The sequence below is a fragment of the Lolium rigidum genome, chromosome 7 (assembly GCF_022539505.1).
Source record: "Lolium rigidum isolate FL_2022 chromosome 7, APGP_CSIRO_Lrig_0.1, whole genome shotgun sequence".
Taxonomy (NCBI): Eukaryota; Viridiplantae; Streptophyta; class Magnoliopsida; order Poales; family Poaceae; genus Lolium; species Lolium rigidum.
In genome coordinates, this window is record NC_061514.1 from 110,843,204 (window position 1) to 110,862,584 (window position 19,381).

Consider the following 19,381-nt stretch of genomic DNA (forward strand, 5'->3'; position numbering starts at 1 on the left):
AGTTTGGAAGTACTTCAGAATTAGCGACGCTATGGAGCCAGTGCTGCCGAGCGGTAATCTTCCAAGGTTAAGAACCTCGTTTCCACGAGCTTTTTTCTTCTGTAGCTGTCAACTCCAAGATGTTAGCAGCTATTGAGAACTTGAGATCGCTGTCCAGTCCTCGTGCTGTGGACGCATGAGAGCTGAGTCGAGCGAGGTGGCCTGTTGGTGGTTGGATGTTGGAGCTGATCCGTGGATGCCAGACTCACCAGAAAATACATGGACCCCTCCATTCGCACCACAGCACGGCACACGACCCCCTTCCACGTATCCGATCGGATCACGCCAATCTCAGTATGCCACCTGGTAGATAGTTGGATGTAATGGTAGATCAATGCTTCTTTGGAAGTTCTATAGAGGACCAAATAAAGTACAGAATAGAAGAACTGCAAGAGCATCCAATGATAGGGACAGACATCTGCACAGCAGCCTCTACTCCCAGACATGAAAAGCATAGCAGCCCCTGCCATTTATAAAACAAAAATGAGTCACAAGGCGAAGGTTATTAGGAATGCCGTACCAGTCTCGGGCTAAACTAAGCCTGTGAGGATGGGATCATACGGACTTTAGAGCATCTCCAGTCGCGTCCCCCAAACCGTCCCCCAAAGGGATTTGGGGCGCGCCGGACAAAAAAAGCGTTCCAGCCGCGTCCCCCAAAGCCCTTTTTTGTCCGGCGCGCCCCCATTCGGTGTCCGGCGCCCGAGCCCGTCCCCGTCCCACGGGGACGCACCGGGGACGCCGGACACAAATGGCAGCGAGGCGGGGAGTGGCGGGGCCGACCCGTCGCGGCGCACAATTAATTTAAACCTAACCGTCGCCTACCTCGCGACGGAAGTTGTTGGCGCGCAGCCGACGGTGCGGTTCCCGCAGAGGGCGCAGCGACGCGTCCTGTCGCGCCTAGCTCTGCGTGCCGGCGTTAATGAGCGCCACCGCTCCTCCGCCTCCCTCCGGCCTATAAAAAGGGGCGCCTCTCATCGTCCCTCTCACACACAAACCCTAGCGCATGTGGAAATTGAAATAAAAATGCGGCACGAACGAAATAAAAATGCCAGAAAAATTATTTTAAATGTTTGGGGGCGGCGTTTGGGGGACGCGGCTGGGGAGCGACGTCCCCCAAACGCGGCACGAACGAAACACGTCCCCCAAACGCTCGATCCGGCGCGGTTTGGGGGACGCGACTGGAGATGCTCTTATAGTGGCAAACGGAGACATTCTTGTCAAAGGCATCCACTCAACGCCACATTGCTGACCCACAGCGAATATCTGAATAAATGCCACTTTGCGAGTGCCCTCACTAGCAAAATAATCATAGCTACTGCTAGTTACTCAGGGGGGACGTAAGAAAATGAAAATCAAATTTAAGCAACACCATCCTACAAAAACAGGATAACAGTAGTATGAAGCCAAATTGCTTTGTTGGTCAACTCGCATCCACCTTCTGATGAAGAAGCTAGTTTGTAAGCACATGAACAAAACCATGCAGTATAGTGTTAAGAACACCGAGTGCTGTCACTTTCCTCTGTTTCTACTGCTGTGTGGTCTTTTACACATTTCTAAAGGTGGGTAAGCACCACAAACCCCACAAGACGATTTGACATATCAAATTTACATGCTACCACCAGGAAAATATGAGATCTAGTTCCAATGGTACGACAACTCCAGCGCACAGAGGATCGAGTTCTCATACTATGGCAGTGTACACACAACCTTTTCCAAGCTGAAGTCGTTGAATCATGGAAGTTGGCGAATCATGTGTTTCAGTGCTCAAAGGCCTAACTAAGGGCTGCTGTGCTGGTGGTGCACTCTTGGCGCTCTCATGCTCTTACCTGCACAGGATTAGATAAGACAAATTAACATTACCTTGCACAAGTTCAAACACATATGAAAGGAAAGGATGCATTCTCAAAAAAAAAAAAAAAGGAAAGGATGCTCCAGCAGGCAAGAAAGTACAGTCTAACAACAGTATTGCAAAAGCATAATTTTCAGACATCTTGCAGGAACAACACATATGCCGTGTGAAATGCATGTATCAAAATGAAACGACAACTTAGCTACTTAAAAGCAAATGAAATGCTACTCCAGAGCCATAATTCTGCAGGTGGTTCAGTAAGCTCGTAAGAATTAAGCTCATTGGTCATTTGTTGTTGATACTACTAGGAGAGGGTTTTTGACATTACTAGACCACCGCCACAAATAATCTGTTGTTGAAATATTAGTCAAATTAGTCTGTTGTTGGAATATTATCTTAGTATGCACGGATTCTTTCCTTCTGAATAGAATCCCAGAAAGATACAATAGCAAACTCAAGAATTCATCAAAACAATAACAAACCAGATCAGCTATGATCAGAATTTTTAAGAGAATTGTAAAAAAAAAAGTAACAAAACAGAGGATATAAGTTCAAATGCACTTTCCTAACATTAAGGCGCCAAAATCAATTATACCTTTTGAACCACTTTGGTGTGGCTGCTTTCTTATTTGGTGGTGGTGCAAAATCAGATCGGGGCACTTCAGATTGATAAGCTGAATCAGAATTTGTCTTAGAAACATCAGGCTGTTCAGAAGGTTCCGAGAGAAGTGAAAGTCCATCCAAAGCTCGAATTTCTTCACGTAGATATGGTCCTGATTTTACAGCATCTGCATCTAACTCCAACCCTGCATGCCCAACACATGTGAATACGTCTAACAACATGTGAATAGCTGGATATCAAGCATAAACGCTGGTTAACATTATCAAGAATGTGTTACATAATTAAATGCCCAACAGAAACTCATGCATATCACAAGAGCCAAGTGCTGAAAAGGAACCAGTAATCCTGATCGTGTACATGTGTTCAAATGCACCAGAAATACAACTTTACATAAATGGAAACGTGATTTTGTCAAGGCACATAGAAGAAGTGCTATAAATCATTGCTTATTTTCTCAAAATGATACTACTTTTTCAGATAATGCATACCTGCTGGCAGATCGTAAGAAAAGAAGACATTAGCTCCAGGAACAAATCCAATTGTGTAGAAGTCCTGCGAGGTATCCAGTATTCGCTTCTTTGGAGGAACTGTATCTGTGGTGAAATCAATGGATCAGATATTAAGAAGTTGTAACCAGTACGCACCTAATGCAAGATCATGGAAGATCTATGGGAATCTCATTTGTGATATACTACTATACTAGAGGATCCTCAAACTTCCACAAGCTCAAACAAAGGAACATATGTGGTATATAGGTTCTGCGATACATACTGTATCTAGAACATGCAGCATCAAAGCTATAATCAGACTATCGATTTGAAAACTAGTGGTATTCAAATGAAGTGCACAAGAGAAATGAGTATGCAATCCATTGGTTAAGCTAGTCAGAAGACAACACAATGAGAACAGTTGACCCATTTGTGTTACAGAAGTGCTCATCAAATCAGTGTTCTGAATGGTTGTGCTGTGGCCAAATTGTTTTAATTTTATTTATAGCACTTCAAAGTGGCTCGTAAAATATTAGCATCAAAATTGTTTGTAAAACCCTTTGCTCAGAATAATGCATTAAAATAGTGTTTGCAGGCTGTAAAGATAAGGGCATAGAACTTATATACGACATGTTTCCCTGCTGTTGACGATTGTCAACATATTTGCTTGCTAATAATAGTAGAATGTTTCTCGTAGCTAATATTAGGCCAATCTTAACCAGAAATATTATTACCATGGTGAAATAAAAGGAACTGATGAGCAGGAAACAAGGAAGGGCAAACATTACTTGTCAAACTACAGCAGTCATCTCAAACGAGAAGCAGAACTTACAAAGATAGAATGGCAGATCTGGTCTAGCAATCACTTTCATGAGAAGATCCACCAGACTATGTACAGCCTCTGATGGATGAAACTCAGCCTCAAGAATGTAACCATCAGGGAATCGAACCCTCATTACTGCCTGCAGTTAAAGAGGTTAGCAACAAAATGGGCTTTTCCCTGAAACTAGATCATAAAGAGACGGAAAAAATAAATCAAATAAATGAGCATAAGCCAGCTCAATCTGAGAATTCCTAGACTAAACTAACAAGGCAAAAAAAAAGTACTTCTTTAAGTAAACCATCAAGAAATGGCCCTCATTACTGCCTACAGTTAAGGGGGCTAGCAACAAAATGGACTTTGCCCTGAAACAAGATCCAGAAAAAGACGGAAAAAATAAACCAAATAAACGAGCTAAGATCCATCTCAGAATTCCAGGACTAAATTAATTAGAAAAGGCAAAAAAAAAGTATATTTCTTTAAGTAATCAAAATCATGTGTATCACTATTAAGTATTTCTTCATATTTTTCTACAGAAATATAAGTATTTCTTCGTATTTTTCTACAGAAATATAATTGTTCTTAGAACATGTCCAAAGGTACTGCTAATATAAGGCTAGATAAAAGAAAGAAGTAAAAAAAATCAGCAAGAAGGGAAAAGGAGTATTTGTACAAGCAGTATGTCACTCCTTCCAAATACGATAATGAAATACAGTATGGTGTATCATATTCCTTCTTACCTTTGTTATTCTTGCTCTTTGAGCAGCAAGTTCTGCTTCCCGTATTTTACGAGTCTTCAGAACTTTCGATTGTTCTGCAAGGGTGTCGCATTTGAGCATGGTTATAATTAAGAAAGTAGAGCATGTATGATTTGAACAATGGCAGGTGAGCGTTACAGTGATAAATGTGAATGTTCTGAAACAATAATAAGAAGACATAAAAGTTACCCGCCATCCTGTTTGAAAACAACTTATAATAATCAGCAGGCTGAAGCTCATAGAAGTCATCATCTTCCTCTACATGAATCATGATTTCATGTCAAAACACAACTACCACAAAGACATAGAAGAGAATTTAGTATGGAAGAGGCATATAAATGTGTGTACCCTGATCTGCCTTGGGCAGATTGCTGGTCATTGTCTCAAATGTTGTGCTTGAAAATATTCGGACCTCATGTCCAAGCTCTTGCGACACTGCTTTCAGCTTGCTCTGTGATTTACGAAGAAAACACAGTTGTTAGACTTCATTTAAGTTTTATATTTCTATTCGTGGAAAGCCATAATACAGAAGTTTTGTCCAGAGATGAACATTTCTTTCAATATATATAACTGTCGAGCCTATCAATGATTTTGACACTAATTCTAAACCAATGACTTGAGCAGAGAAGGATAATCATGTACGTTCATTGGAAAAAGGAACAATGCGAGAAGAAAGATGCCCCAAAAATATATTCTAAATGAAGCTATAAATGTCTTTCTGAAGTTCGCAGCAAATCGTCATATTTGACAGAGTAACAATTATGAACAGTCAACCATCTTTCAGAGAGCAAAGAACAAGCACTAATGTTATTAGTAACAACTAACAAGTGAAAGGGTCGTTGACTGTTCCCAAGATACAGTACTGTTTTTCTGCCAACCAATTGATAACCATACCCGCCTAGCTTGAACAAGATACTGTAAGAAATTAAACAGCTTCGTGTAGACGAAGCTCCTGATAGCGCATAAACTTCTCATGGCCATCAATGTTCATACAGACAGAATTCCTCTGAAACGTAGGTCATGTAGGCTATAAAATGGGGTGCTAAAATGCTAATCCTCCAACTTCCAACTGCAGACTACGGTTTCAAGAATCTACGCAGAAAGAAACAGCAACAGGCTCTTGAATTGGTGAAACCTAGGAGTTCTTTGGTTCTAACTGCCCCTGAAAGTTGGAACTCGTGCTGCCAAAAATATAACAAGAGCCGTAATTAGAAAGAAACCGTGGACTAAACCCTAGGTCAAAGAACTCCTCCTCCGCAAGGCATCTAGCCAGGTCCAAGCGGATTCCCCAATCCCAATCGCCCGGCCAGGCGAGTGCTGCAAGAAAAGAATCACTCTTGGGCACACGAAGCTGTCAAGCGAACGCACGCACACCAAGAACCGCAACATTTCTAGCGCAACGCGTCGAATGCCCAACGAACTAGCGCCACCGTCGCCGTGACCCTTTCCGGCCAAGAAAGAAATCCCGCTAACCCCCCACGCAAAGAATCCGGGAGGAGGGTGCCCTCCCGAAATTTCCGATCCCAAGAAAGGCAGAAAAATCCCGCCGCCAAGAACCTCCGCCCGCCCCCAAGATCGCGCGCCGCCGACCCGCGCGACAGAGGAGCAGAATCCGCCCCAAGAAACCGATGAGACGCGGTGAGGAGGGGGAGACGTACCGGGACCTGAGCCGGAGCCGGCGGCTGGTGCGGCGGGCGCGAGTCGGGCGCGTCGAGATCCATGGAGAGCAGCAGCGCGAGGCCTCCTCCTCCTTGGGCTTCGTCGTGCTCCCTTTTCCGGCGCCTGGGGCAGAGTCGGGGGAGGGGGTTTATTTGGGTGTACTCTGCTTCCATCGAGGGGAACGGGACGGATACGGCCTGCTTCGTGGCACCGTCAGAGAGAGAGAGAGGAACAGATTCGTGACGGGGCGTGGGGCCTGCGAGTCGGTCGGGTCGTGCGTGAGACGGACGGTGCGTGCCCGGGGCCTCTTTTTATACCGGTCTGTCTGCAGAGTAGTACGAAGGAAGAAACCCAGATTGCTGAGGCTGGCACGCGGGGCCCACCCAAACGAACTAGGAATGGTTTGGTAAAAATTCTCAGAGCTCAATAGCACCGGATTTTTGGAGCACCGGAGCCCAACGATTCAAACAACGCCGTTTTGAATTCTCAAAAAAGTTAGTAGAACAAAAGTGGTAGATGTAGCAAAAAGTCTAATGTCTGAGTAGTGAACAATGCATATTTTCAAATCTATCAGATTTTTTTTTGTTAAGCCTAAAATATAAGGTATTGGGGGTTGAGATGTTGTATGTTGGTAGAGTATAACAATATCCATGTCTTAGATTTTTTCTAAATTTTTTTAAATCTTTGACATCATGTTTTAAAATTTTCAGAAATACCGAGCTCCAAATCGAACTTTCGCTTTCGGGAGATCCTAGATAGGTTTCCCTACTCTCCGATTGGGATGCGAGTCACGGGTTCTTGCCTTTGCATCTATCGGTAGATTTCGTCTTGTCGTTTTCTCTTACTTGATCTTCGTGTTCTTCACGTTGTTTTGTGAATTCCCCAAACCGACTTGATCTTCGTGCTCTCCACGATCTTTTGTCGATTCCCTCCAAACCGACCATCAATCCGTGAAGATTGGTCATGCATCCCGCAATAACCGATATGGGGGAGAAGCAAGGGCATCTTATTCTGACGCGGTGTCATCCCTGCCACAGATGTGACGCCCCTTGAAAAAATCTAGAACAACCTTATCTACTCGCCAAAATTGAAGCTTTGAGGACCCCGCCCTTTACCATTGTCGAAATGGTAAGCTAGGATTTCAATGCAGACCCGATGCCACTGGTAAGCTAGGCTTCACCTCTTACTAGAAATGCTCTGCAACTATTCGTATGCTTTCGTACGGAATGTCTGGTGATATCTGTGACGAGTACTTGCGAATGAGTGAGATCGTCTGCCTTGAATCCATCTACCTGTTTTGCCGAGCCTTAAATGGGGTGTTCGGTGAATTGTACTTGAGAACTTCAACTGTTGAGAACACTAGACGCATGTTGTCGATCAATGAGGCTAGAGGGTTCCTGGGAGAGAGAGAGAGGAACAGCTTCGTGGCGCGTGGGGCCTGTGGGTCGGTTGGGTCGTGCGTGATACGGACGGTGCGTGCCCGGGGCCCTCTTTTTATATCGGTCTGTTTGCAGAGTAGTGCGAGGGAAGCAACCCAGATTGCTGAGGCTGGCACGCGGGGCCTACCTAAATCAACTAGGAATTGTTAGGTAAAAAATTCTCAGAGCTCAATAGCACCGGATTTTTGGAGCACGGGAGCCGAACGATTCGAAAAACGGTATTTTGAATTCTCAAAAAAGTTGGTAGAACAAAAATGGTAGATGTAGCAAAAGTCTAACATCTAAAGTACAAACCTCTCAAATCTATCAGATTTTTTTGTTAACCCTAAAACATAAGGTACTGCGGGTTGAGATTTTGTATGTTGGTAGAGTATAACAATATCTATGTCTAGTTTTTTTTCCTAAATTTTTTTAAAATCTTTGACATCATGTTTTTAAATTTTCAGAAATACCGAGCTCCAAATCGAACTTTCTCTTTCGGGGGATGGCAGAGTTAGTGCAACGACCATGCCGAGGGATGCACTGGTATTCTTGAGGCAATGGCATCGTAAGATTTGTGGATTTGGAACTCTTTCTTTTGGCATGATCGGTTCACACAATGATATCAATGTGCTTAACTACTCCCCGGTGTTCAACCGGCATATAGAAGACATTGCTCGTACAGTGAGCTATGAGATCAATGGAAATGCATATGATAAGCCATATTATTTTGCTAATGATATTTATCCTAACTGGACCATACTAGTGAAGACAGTCAGTAATGCTCAAATAGAGAAAGATAAGAGGTTTCCCAAGATGCAAGAGGCTTGCATAAAAGATGTGAAACGAGAATTTGGTGTACTCCAAGCTCGGTGGGCTATTGTTCGTTACCCAGCTAGAACATGGTCTCTTTAGACCATGCATGACGTGATGACCTATTGTCTGAGCATGCATGATGTCTACGGGTGCTTCTATTCTTGTAGACAGTGTTGGGCCTCCAAGAGCAGAGGTTTGTAGAACAGCAGCAAGTTTCCCTTAAGTGGATCACCCAAGGTTTATCGAACTCAGGGAGGAAGAGGTCAAAGATATCCCTCTCATGCAACCCCGCAACCACAAAGCAAGAAGTCTCTTGTGTCCCCAACACACCTAATAGGTGCACTAGTTCGGCGAAGAGATAGTGAAATACGGGTGGTATGAATAAGTAGTAGCAACGACACCGAGAAAAGTGCTTTGCCCGGGACGAGTAAACAAGCAGTAGTAACGCGAGCGGTAGTAACGCAGCAGTAGTAACGCGATAGAAACGATGAAACAAGCGGCGATAGCGATATTTAGGAACAAGGCCTAGGGATTAGACTTTCACTAGTGGACACTCTCAACATTGATCACATAACAGAATAGATAAATGCATACTCTACACTCTTGTTGGATGATGAACACATTGCGTAGGATTACACGAACCCTCAATGCCGGAGTTAACAAGCTCCACAATTCAATGTTCATATTTGAATAACCTTAGAGTGCATGAAAGATCAATTCGACTAAACCAAGTACTAACATAGTATGCACACTCGTCACCTTCACACTATGTAGGAGGAATAGATCACATCAATACCATCATAGCAATAGTTAACTTCATAATCTACAAGAGATCATAATCATAGCATAACCCAAGTACTAACACGGATGCACACACTGTCACCATTACACCGTGCAGGAGGAATAAAACTACTTTAATAACATCACTAGAGTAGCACATAGATAAATTGTGATACAAAACACATTGCAATCATAAAGAGATATAAATAAGCACTTCACTACGCCATTCATAACTGTGAGTAAGTATTCTGTGAAATATAGCCTAAGAGACCCACACGGTGCACACACTGTCACCTTTACACACGTGGGACAAGGAGTCTCCGGAGATCACATAAGTAAAACTCACTTGACTAGCATAGTGACATCTAGATTACAAGCATCATCATATGAATCTCAATCATGTAAGGCGACTCATGAGATTATTGTATTGAAGCACATAGGAGAGAGATTAACCACATAGCTACCGGTGCAGCCCCGAGCCTCGATGGAGAACTACTCCCTCCTCATGGGAGCAGCAGCGGTGATGAAGATGGCGGTGGAGATGGCAGCGGTGGAGATGGAGAAGCCTTCCGGGGGCACTTCCCCGCTCCGGCAGGGTGCCGGAACAGAGACTCCTGTCCCCCAGATCTTGGCTTCGCGATGGCGGCGGCTCTGGAAGGTTTTCCGTATCGTGGTTCTTCGCCCTAGGGTTTTCGCGACGGAGGCTTTAAATAGGCGGAAGGACAGCCTCGGAGGGGGCCTGGGGCCACCACACCATAGGGCGGCGCGGCCCCCCTCTGGCCGCGCCAGGGTGTGGTGTGGGGCCCCCAGGGCTTCTCTCTGGCGGCTCTCGGTGACAAGGGATTAACTTGTCAATGCCTATGGATTGTAGGCTAGGGTTTAGTTAGAAGTAGAGGGCAAGTAGATCTCGAAGGTTTCAGCCGAAAAGTACTCGACGAATATGAAAACTAGGGTTTGCAGACAATGATTCGATGATCTTCTCGTCCCTCGACCCCCCTTTATATAGGTGGAGCCGAGGGATTCGTGCTATACAAGGATTACGAGTCCGGGATGGTTTCTAACTCATCCCGTCGGATTACAAATAACACTTCCTATTACAACTCTATCTTTTCCTTAAATACATCTTGGGCTCTCGAGTCTTCTTATTCTTCGGGTAGTGGGCCTTCAATAAACCCCGGGTACTATATTAGGCAGGCCCATTTGGGATGCCTATGTCGGTAGCCCCAGAGATTTTGCTTGAATCATAGAATCGGGGAAAATCTCTCTTGTTTATTTTTACTCGAAAGCTCTAACTTTCATACTTTTTCTCATAAAATTCTATATTGTACAGGGATATTGGTAGTTGGGGCTAGTTCATCGACGGATCGGGTACTAGTTAAGCTGCTCTAGTGGCAATCCGCAAAAACCTACTTCAAAATCACGTCCCTGGACATGATTTCGGGATGCTTGGTGTAAACTTCGACGGGCGCCGCTTAAGGTCTTACCATTACGTCGAGTCCCGAGTTAAATTTATCGAGTACCTAACGCGTCCGTTAGGATTTTTCTTCGTATCCGTTGATACGGATAAAAAGTAGCATAGCGCGAGTCTTCGGCGATGCTACGCCCAGCGAGAATAGGTCCGGGGTCTTACCTTCGCAATTTTGCGGCATTCAGAAATTGATCGCAACTTCGGCGTTACGAGAATATATTGTCGAGTGCTTTTCCGGCTGTTGGAATGGCACATTTTATCGAGTCAAATATGACTTATATTGCTCTCCCGATGGGAGTATATGGAGAGTTAATGATAACTCGAAATATACTCTCTTGCTTGTTCTATTTTTCCTTTGTTAATTTCATCGGGCACGCGAACAGCGTTCTCGATGGGAGTAACCCCGAGGCTACAGCCAAGAACTTGTGCTTGGTTGTAGGCTCAACATTTTAGTCCACCTTGTCGCTATATTGCCATTATCTCCTGATATTCTTTCCTCCTTCTTCTTCTCTCTTTCTTTTTTCTCTTTTTTTTTTTTTTTTTATTTGTCGGGTGCGCGAACAGCGCTCCGATGGGAGTAGCCCCCGAGGCTACAGCCAAGAACTTGTGCTTGACTGTAGGCTCAACATTTTCTATATTTGCCATTGTCGAAATTTTACTTTTTTCGAAGTAGCCCCCGAGCATTTGGGCAAAAACTTGTTTCTGATGCATTTAAATAACTTATCCTGTCGCCATTCTCCTTTCTCTTGTCGACATATTTTCCTTTGTCAAATTTTCTTCAACTCTATCAATGGTCGATATTTTTCTGCTTTGTGGGTCCATCGTTCCCACCATGTTGACACGTCGTGCAAGTGGGGGACACTCGTCCTCCGCTTTTCACGGCGCACGTACGGTAACGCCTATCTCAGTAAAAATACTTTTTTGCCCTTGAATCTAGAAAATCCATTCTCACCACACGATCTCCTCATCCAACGGCACACTACTTCACCCAATTCTTATATAAACCTGTCTTCAACCTCCGTTCATCCCCTCGCTTGCGCCGCTCACCTGTTCCTCTTCGCAAATCTTCCCCTGCGCCCAATCTTCGCCGATTTCCCGTTCTCGCATACATTGCTCAATCCGCTGCCGTGGATGCCACCGCGTGCGCGTTTGACTCGCCACAGCACTCCAGAGTCCGCGATGGCCGCTGAAGATCTTGAGTGGGAGAGATCCAAAATCTCCAACCAAGACGCCAACTCTGATGAAAAGGCTTGGCACGATGAAGAAGGAAGACGCCATCCGCTTTCCCGGTGAAGAAAGCTATCCCAAGCCTCCAATGGAGTATCGGGTTAGTTTTGTTGATCATCTTATCCGCGGCCTCTCTACCCCAATCCATGATTTCCTCCGCGGTCTTCTCTTTGTCTATGGGATTCAAGCTGCACCGGCTGACCCCCAATTCCATTCTTCACATTTCTATTTTTATCACACTTTGCGAATGCTTTCTTGGAGTTGCTCCCAATTGGGCTCTGCGGAAACGCATTTTACGCCTTCGCCGTAATGGCGCTCACCACGCCACCTACAACATAGGTGGCGTAGTTATCTGTGTCCGAGCCGATGTCGATTATTTCGACGTCAAATTTCCCGACTACTGTCCAAGGATGGCGCAAGAGGTGGCTCTATATACACGAAGAAAGCGCCAACTCCGTGGAACACAACATAGTTCCCTTCGACGGAAACGCGAAGATTCAACGCCGCCACTCCTGGGACGCCGAAGCTTCCGAAGAAGAGAGAAAGGCGACAGAAGCTCTTATGACTCGTGTTCATCGGCTCCAAAATACTCGAGGAAAAGAGTTGTCCGGTGTCCAAATCATAGCCTATTTTCTTAGGATTAGAGTGCGGCCTCTTCGGGCTCGCAAAAATCCCCTTTGGACGTGATCCGGTGCCAATGACGCCTAATAGGCTCTCCAATGATCTTTACTGTGAAGGACTTGGAGAAGCTTGTTCGAAGAATTACCTCGCTGAGTAAGAAGGATCCTATTCCTTCCTCTTGTCGCGTGGAACCCTACAGCTCCACTAATCCTCTCCCCGAGGTATTTTGCCTTCTCGAATTTTTTATCTTGTTCGAATTTTCCTGCATCTCATTGTATTAATATCTCGCTATCTTTCTCTCTGCCGCTATTTTGTTGTAGAATCACCCTACTATGGCTTCCCTTCCTCCTCTTCCTGAAGATGGAGAAGTCGAAGAAATGGGTATTGTTGCCGAAGATACTCAAGGCTCTTCGTTCTCGGAAGTGAAGTCGCGGGTTCTCACAAATCTGCGGCTTCTCATGAGAGAGAGGTTGAGTACGAAGCCGGTGAATCGGCTGAATCCCTTCCTCCTGCTTGTTTCTCCGAAGAACAAAAGGAAAAGGACTGAAGTCGAGGATTACGGCATTTCTAAGGCTGAAGAAGTTGTTCCTTCGATCCGAAGGCGGCTTATGATCCTTATTTTGAGTCCCTCATCAGCTCGTAAGTCAATTTTATCTCTCCTCCTCTTTTTATGTACTCGAAAGATTTAACTTTGTCTTGCTTTTTGTATTGTCGATTTTTGTTCACTAGTGATGAGGAAGAAGTACCAGTTACTGACGTAGCTCCTCGGACCAGCACGTCACGTACTGTGCTTGTTTCAGACACGTTAGTTGAAGGAGATGAAACATCGCCTCCCCAACAAAACGTCGTCACTACTACTCCACCATCGAGCCCCCTTGTCCCTTTGCCAAAAAGGGCAAGAGTTGAAATGATCGTTGAGCCTCCTCCTCAACCGAGCAGCTATTCGTCGCAGCTCTTGGATGATGTAAGTTTATCGAGATCCATTTTTACTCTTTTTTGCTTTTATGGAGCCTTACTTTTTGTAATGCCGAAGTTTTTCCCCTTCTTTTCTTCTTCTTTGACAGCCTATGATCAAGGATCTTATCCGCATCGGGTCCCAATTTATTGGGTACCGCGAGTATGCCAGCGAGCCGAAGGTAATGACTTTGATACTCGCCCCTTTTTTCCTCGTTTTTTACTCATGCTTGCTGTCGCTGTTTTTGATCTTTCTTTTCCACATCTCAACGAGAAAAACTTGCGGAGGCTAACCAACGTGCTTGAGACACTTGCTCGAAAACTCGAGCAAAGTGAAACGGCTCGTAAGAAGAGCTGAGCTTGCCGCTAGCGAAGCTAAAGCTGAAGGCGATGATGCTAAAGCAAAGGCCGCTAGTGTCGAAGAATTGCAGCAAAGGCTCAAAGATGCTTGAATACGCCTTACATGAGCGAAAAGCTGCACGAGCTGCTCGTGAGCGAGGGGTCATCAAGCGTTTGAAGTCGCAATGTCGACGTACGGCTGAGTAATATCCTCAATTTCTTCTATTTTGTTTCATTTCCTGTGTCTTGGTTTTCGACTAATATGTTGTCTCGTGTGTCGGCCCAAACGAGGCCAAGATTATGATCCGGAGAATCCCGTCAATGACTCTCTCCTTGACGCACTTTCTCTTTTGGAGCTCCATGGACGCGAGATTCGTGAAGGCGTGGCCAATGCCGGTGGGGCTTTGTCGGCGTTGTTCCCCTACTTCTTCCCGAAGAAAGAGGAGCCTTCGACTTTCCTTGACCTTGCCAAGCTTTTCAATACATCAGAAAATCTTGGGCTGAAGATGCGCCATGAGAATATGAAGGTGGCTGTTGAAAATACTGTTGCTCTCGGTTCGCGACGGTCGACGGACTCTCGGCCGGACGAAGGTTGGCGACACCGATCGGATAGAGCGATCGAGGTGGAAGTCAGCGATGAAGGCGGCCAAGCCCAATACGAAGAAAATCTTGGCATATCTCGGGATCAAGCCAACGTCGACCCCTAGTTCGTCAAGGCCGGAGGTCTAGTTGCATGCCTCTGTTTTTCTTTTGCTTCTTTTGCTCATGTCGCCAAAGTAGTCATTTGGCGACACGTATTTCCTTAGCTCCATTTGTAGTACCCTTGTAATTATTCACGAGATATTAATGAAGAACTCTATCTTTGCCTGTTATTTGATGTTGTCTGTTTAAATTTCGAGTTGATATTTGATAACTACACTCCAACTCCTACTCCTTCCAATGCTTCGCCTTCTTTCCGCGCGAAGAGAAGCATGTTACGATACTGCACTTGTCAATAATACCTTGTCGCAAGAATTGGATGAGCTTCGACGGCAACTTCGATATGCGAAAAAGCAAACACTTGTGATGATGGAGCGGTCTCGTAAATCATCCGAAGCCGAAAAAGTTGCCCTTCGACAAGCCCGCGAGGCTCGTGGCTGCTAAGGAGATTGCTTGTTTACGAAGGCTGAAAAAGCGGTCACTCGAGAAAATTTCATGCTCGAGTTAATGAATGAAGCCGATGCTGAGATATGTCGGGTATGTTTGTCTCGTCTTGTGATATCTTTCATCTTCATGCTATTGTCTTCTAAAGGTTGTCCCTTCGTTGTGTTGATAGGTGCCTTTATTGATGCTTGCTGCTGAGGAAGAGAGGGTAAACACTAGGACAAACCTCCTTGTCAATCTTTCCTTGGACCATGGTTCTTTGTTTTGGGCCACTCCGGAGAGGACCCGTCAAATTACAGATTTCGGGATCGTACCTCTCAAACCCGTGATTTCCTTCACTTACTGTACCAAAACCTTATCCATGGTTTACAACTCCATGTTTCCTCGGAATGTCCAACCAAAAACTCTTCCTGAATTGATGGAAAGGTTCAAGGATGCTCGCAGTATCCACGATTTTGTCAAAGCACAACTGGTAGCTGGTGCCAGATTTGCTCTTATCATGCTCCAGATCTGCCACTCGAAGCTTGACCTTGCCCAAGTTGTCGAGAGGGTTCATCAAAAGGTAAAACGTCGGAGAGTTGGTGTTGATAGGATTAACACGAAGGTTACACCTATAGCCGAAGAAATGATTGAGGACCTTCTTCGGATGGATGCCGACTTTTTGCCGATGGCCATTATGCCGATTTTCTTGGTGCTTGCTCCTGAAGAAAACAGAGTTACTCTTGATGACATACTGAATCAAGACTAGTTATTTTCTTCTTGTAGAAATTTCTTCTTTGTAGTCCATGACTATATTGTAAAGCAACCATTATATTTCTATGTTTGTCTAGCCCCCGAGTGTTTCGGTGACTTTTTACTATATTTGTATATTTGCGAGGTTGTGGACCAAGGCATTTATATATTGAAGGCAAATATGAGCCCCCGAGCTTTTACTGAGTACTATTTTGTATTTTTATTTACTCACGAGGTATTTGAATACCAAGGCAAGGTTTTTTTCTTCTTTTATCGATGAACTATATTGAAATTCGTCGGAGCGATGACTTTGGTCACGTTGATAAAGAAAAGGGTGATATAGCCACTATCTTTATTATATTGCAGCACCGCGAGCCCGCCTCATTAAAAACCTTCTCCGGCCCCACTCGGTGCCCCGAAAAAGGAAAAGAGTGCGTCTGAAAACTCGCGGGCGTTTCGGTACATTGAAGTTTTACAAGGACTATATTTCGACTCTAGGCGTAGAACCGCTCGAGTTGCGCCACGTTCCGGGGGTTTGGCTCCTCCACCCCTGTCTTCTTGTCCTTTATCTGTATGCTCCTCCTCCGATTACTTCCGTGACGATGTAAGGGCCGAGCCATGGTGACTCGAGTTTTTCATGACTTTTTGCGTGAGCCGAAGAACTAGGTCGCCCACCTGAAAAGATCTTGGCCGCAAACGTCGACTGTGGTAATTCTTCAAGTCCTGTTGATATTTGGTTACTCGAGACAATACTTCATCTCGAGCTTCATCAAGTGCGTCCATATCATCTTCTAGCGCTTTTCTCGACGTTTCTTCGTCATACTCCGCGACACGTGGAGAGTTGTGCTCTATCTCGATTGGCAATACTCTACTGCTCCATGTACCGAAAAAATGGAGTTTCTGTGTCATTTGTATTTGGAGTTGTTCGGATGCTCCATAACACACTTGGTAGTTCTTCGAGGCCGGGTATGTCGAGCTTTTTCTAGTGGTCCTAACAAGCGCTTCTTGATGCCATTGCGGATGATGCCATTGGCTTTCTCGACTTGCCCATTGGTTTGAGGATGTGCAAGCTGATGCAAAGTTCAGCTTGATACCCACCTCTTCGCAATAGTCTTTGAATTCATTGGACGTGAAGTTCTTTGCCGTTGTACGTAACGATCGTTGTGGGGCACTCCAAATCTGAAGACGAGGTCTTTTATGAATTTTCACTACGAGATGCTCCGTCTGGTGAATTTATCGGCTTCGCTTCTATCCACTTTGTGAATTTGTCGACGGCTACTAGCATGTATTCCTTTCCTCCTGGCGACGATTTGTGTAACTTGCCTACCATGTCGAGTCCCCATTGTGCAAAGGGCCATGACAAAGGTATTGGTGCTAGCTCTGCTGCTGGAGAGTGAGGTTTTGCGGCAAACCTTTGACACGCGTCGCAAGTTCGTACTATGTCCTTAGCGTCCTCTATTGCTTTCAACCAGTAGAATCCTGCCCGAAAAACCTTGGCTGCGATAGCTCGACTACTTGCGTGGTGGCCACATATTCCTTCATGTACGTCCTTTAGAATTATTCTTCCTTCTTCGGGTGTAACGCACCTTTGCAAGGCGCCTGAAATACTTCGCTTGTATAATTCTCCCTTAACCACCGTGAAAGCTTTGGAGGCGTCGAATTACTCGCCTTGCCTCAAGCTGGATCATCGGGTATTTCTTTCCCGAGGATATATGATATGTATGGCTGCATCCATGGTATACTGTATTACTAGGACCGAGGTCTTGCTCTTCTTCTTCTTCCTCTTGTTTCTCCTTGATAGCCCCAGGGGTTTCTTCTCCTTCTTTTTTGATTTTGTCGTCTCAGTGGATCTCTCTGTTATCTCCTCCCAAAATACACCTGGTGGGACTGCAAGGCACTGCGACCCGATGTTTGCAAGAACGTCGGCTTCGTCGTTGCTCAATGCTGCTAATATGATTTACTTCGCATCCATCGAACAATTTCTCGAGCTCATTGTACACCTCCTTGTATGCCATCATGCTATCATTGACTGCGTCACATTGGTTCATAACTTGCTGAGCTACCAGCTGTGAGTCGCCAAAGATTTTTAGTCGAGTTGCTCCGCAGGCTTTCGCCATCTTCATCCCGTGTATGAGAGCCTCATATTCCGCTTCATTGTTAGATGCGTTAGGGAACGTCATCCGAAGGATGTACTTCAACTTGTCGCCTTCGGGTGATATGAGTACTACTCTGCGCCGGCCCCTTCTAGCCTCTTGGACCCATCGAAGTTCATAGTCCGGGTTCTCGATAAATGCGGGGGTCCTGTATTTTGCAACTCCATCCACTCTGCGATGAAGTACGGTAGTATTTGCGACTTTATTGCTTTTCTTTTTCGTACGTGATGTCCCGAGGGAAAGTTCTATTCCCCAAAGGGAGACACGACCCGTAACTCACGGGTTGTTCGGTATGTTTGACAAAGGAGCTTCATTGACCACTATGATCGGGTGTGCCGAAAAATAGTGACGCAATTTTCGTCTTTGTCGTGAACACTCCATATGCTAGCTTTTGGTGCGAGGGTACCTTTGTTTTGAGGGCGACAAGACTTCGCTCACGAAGTATGCTGGTCGCTGCACTCCATGGATTTTCCCTTCTTCTTCTCTTTCGACAACTAACACCGTGCTAACCACTTGGGGTGTAGGCTGCAATATACGACGGGAGAGGTTCCTTTTCCTTTGGAGCTACCGGGATTGGTGGTGTCGAGATTTTTCGCTTCGGATCCTCGAAAGCTCTATCGGCTTCTTCGTTCCACTGGAATTTATCTCCTTGTTTTATCGGCGCATAAAATGGTAACGCTTTTCTCCTAACCTAGCGACGAATACTGCTCAAAGCTGCGACTCGCCCGGTTAGGTCTTGTATTTCCTTCAACTTCGTTGGCTTCCTCATTGTTACTATGGCTTGTATTTTGTCGGGATTTGCTTCAATCCCTCTTGCTGAAACTAGAAACCCCGAAGTTCTCCTGTTGGGACGCCAAAGAACACTTCGTCGGGTTCGGCTTGAGGCGAGAATTTGTCGAGGTTGTCAAAAGTTTCTTTGAGATCCTCGATCAGCGTTGTTCCCTTTTTTGATGTTATGACGACATCATCGATGTATACTTGCACGTTTTCCCAATGCTGTGTTGCTAAACACTTCGCATCATCCTCGATATGTTGCTCCCGCGTTTTTTAGACCGAAGGGCATTGTCTTGTAGCAAAACACGCCGTAAGGTGTAATAAACGCTGTTTTGGCTTCATCATCTTCTTTTAATCTGATCTGGTTATAACCGGAGTATGCATCAAAAAGGAAAGACGTTCACAACCTGCAGTGGAGTCGATAATTTGATCGATCCTTGGGAGGGAAAGTGATCCTTAGGGCAATGTTTGTTGAGACACGTAAAGTCGACGCACATGCGAAGGGCTGTCGTGTTTTTCTTCGGCACCATCACTGGGTTAGCTACCCATGTGGCTTACGTAGATATCTCTACGATAAAACCAGCTTCCTCTAGTCGATTTATTTCGATAGCATGGCTTTGCGGTTTGGTTCCGAAAACGCCGCAAAGGTTGTTTGATTGGTTTCATTTGTTGGATCCAAATTTAGGTGGTGCTCGGCAAGTTCCTCAGGTACTCTGGCATG

At 45.2% G+C, this 19,381-nt stretch overlaps 1 protein-coding gene across 1 annotated transcript; it reads right to left on the reverse strand.

The window, feature by feature from the left end:
* Nucleotides 1-1,377: 1,377 nt before the first annotated feature.
* On the reverse strand, nucleotides 1,378-6,423 carry LOC124674463 (plant UBX domain-containing protein 1-like). Its single transcript, XM_047210506.1, has 8 exons — nucleotides 6,235-6,423; nucleotides 4,925-5,027; nucleotides 4,766-4,834; nucleotides 4,559-4,632; nucleotides 3,831-3,960; nucleotides 2,999-3,103; nucleotides 2,484-2,694; nucleotides 1,378-1,865 (listed from the first exon to the last, which is right to left on the reverse strand). Exons 1-8 carry the CDS (start codon nucleotides 6,406-6,408, stop codon nucleotides 1,862-1,864), a joined length of 870 nt encoding a protein of 289 aa, XP_047066462.1. The 5' UTR covers nucleotides 6,409-6,423; the 3' UTR covers nucleotides 1,378-1,861.
* Nucleotides 6,424-19,381: the final 12,958 nt, after the last annotated feature.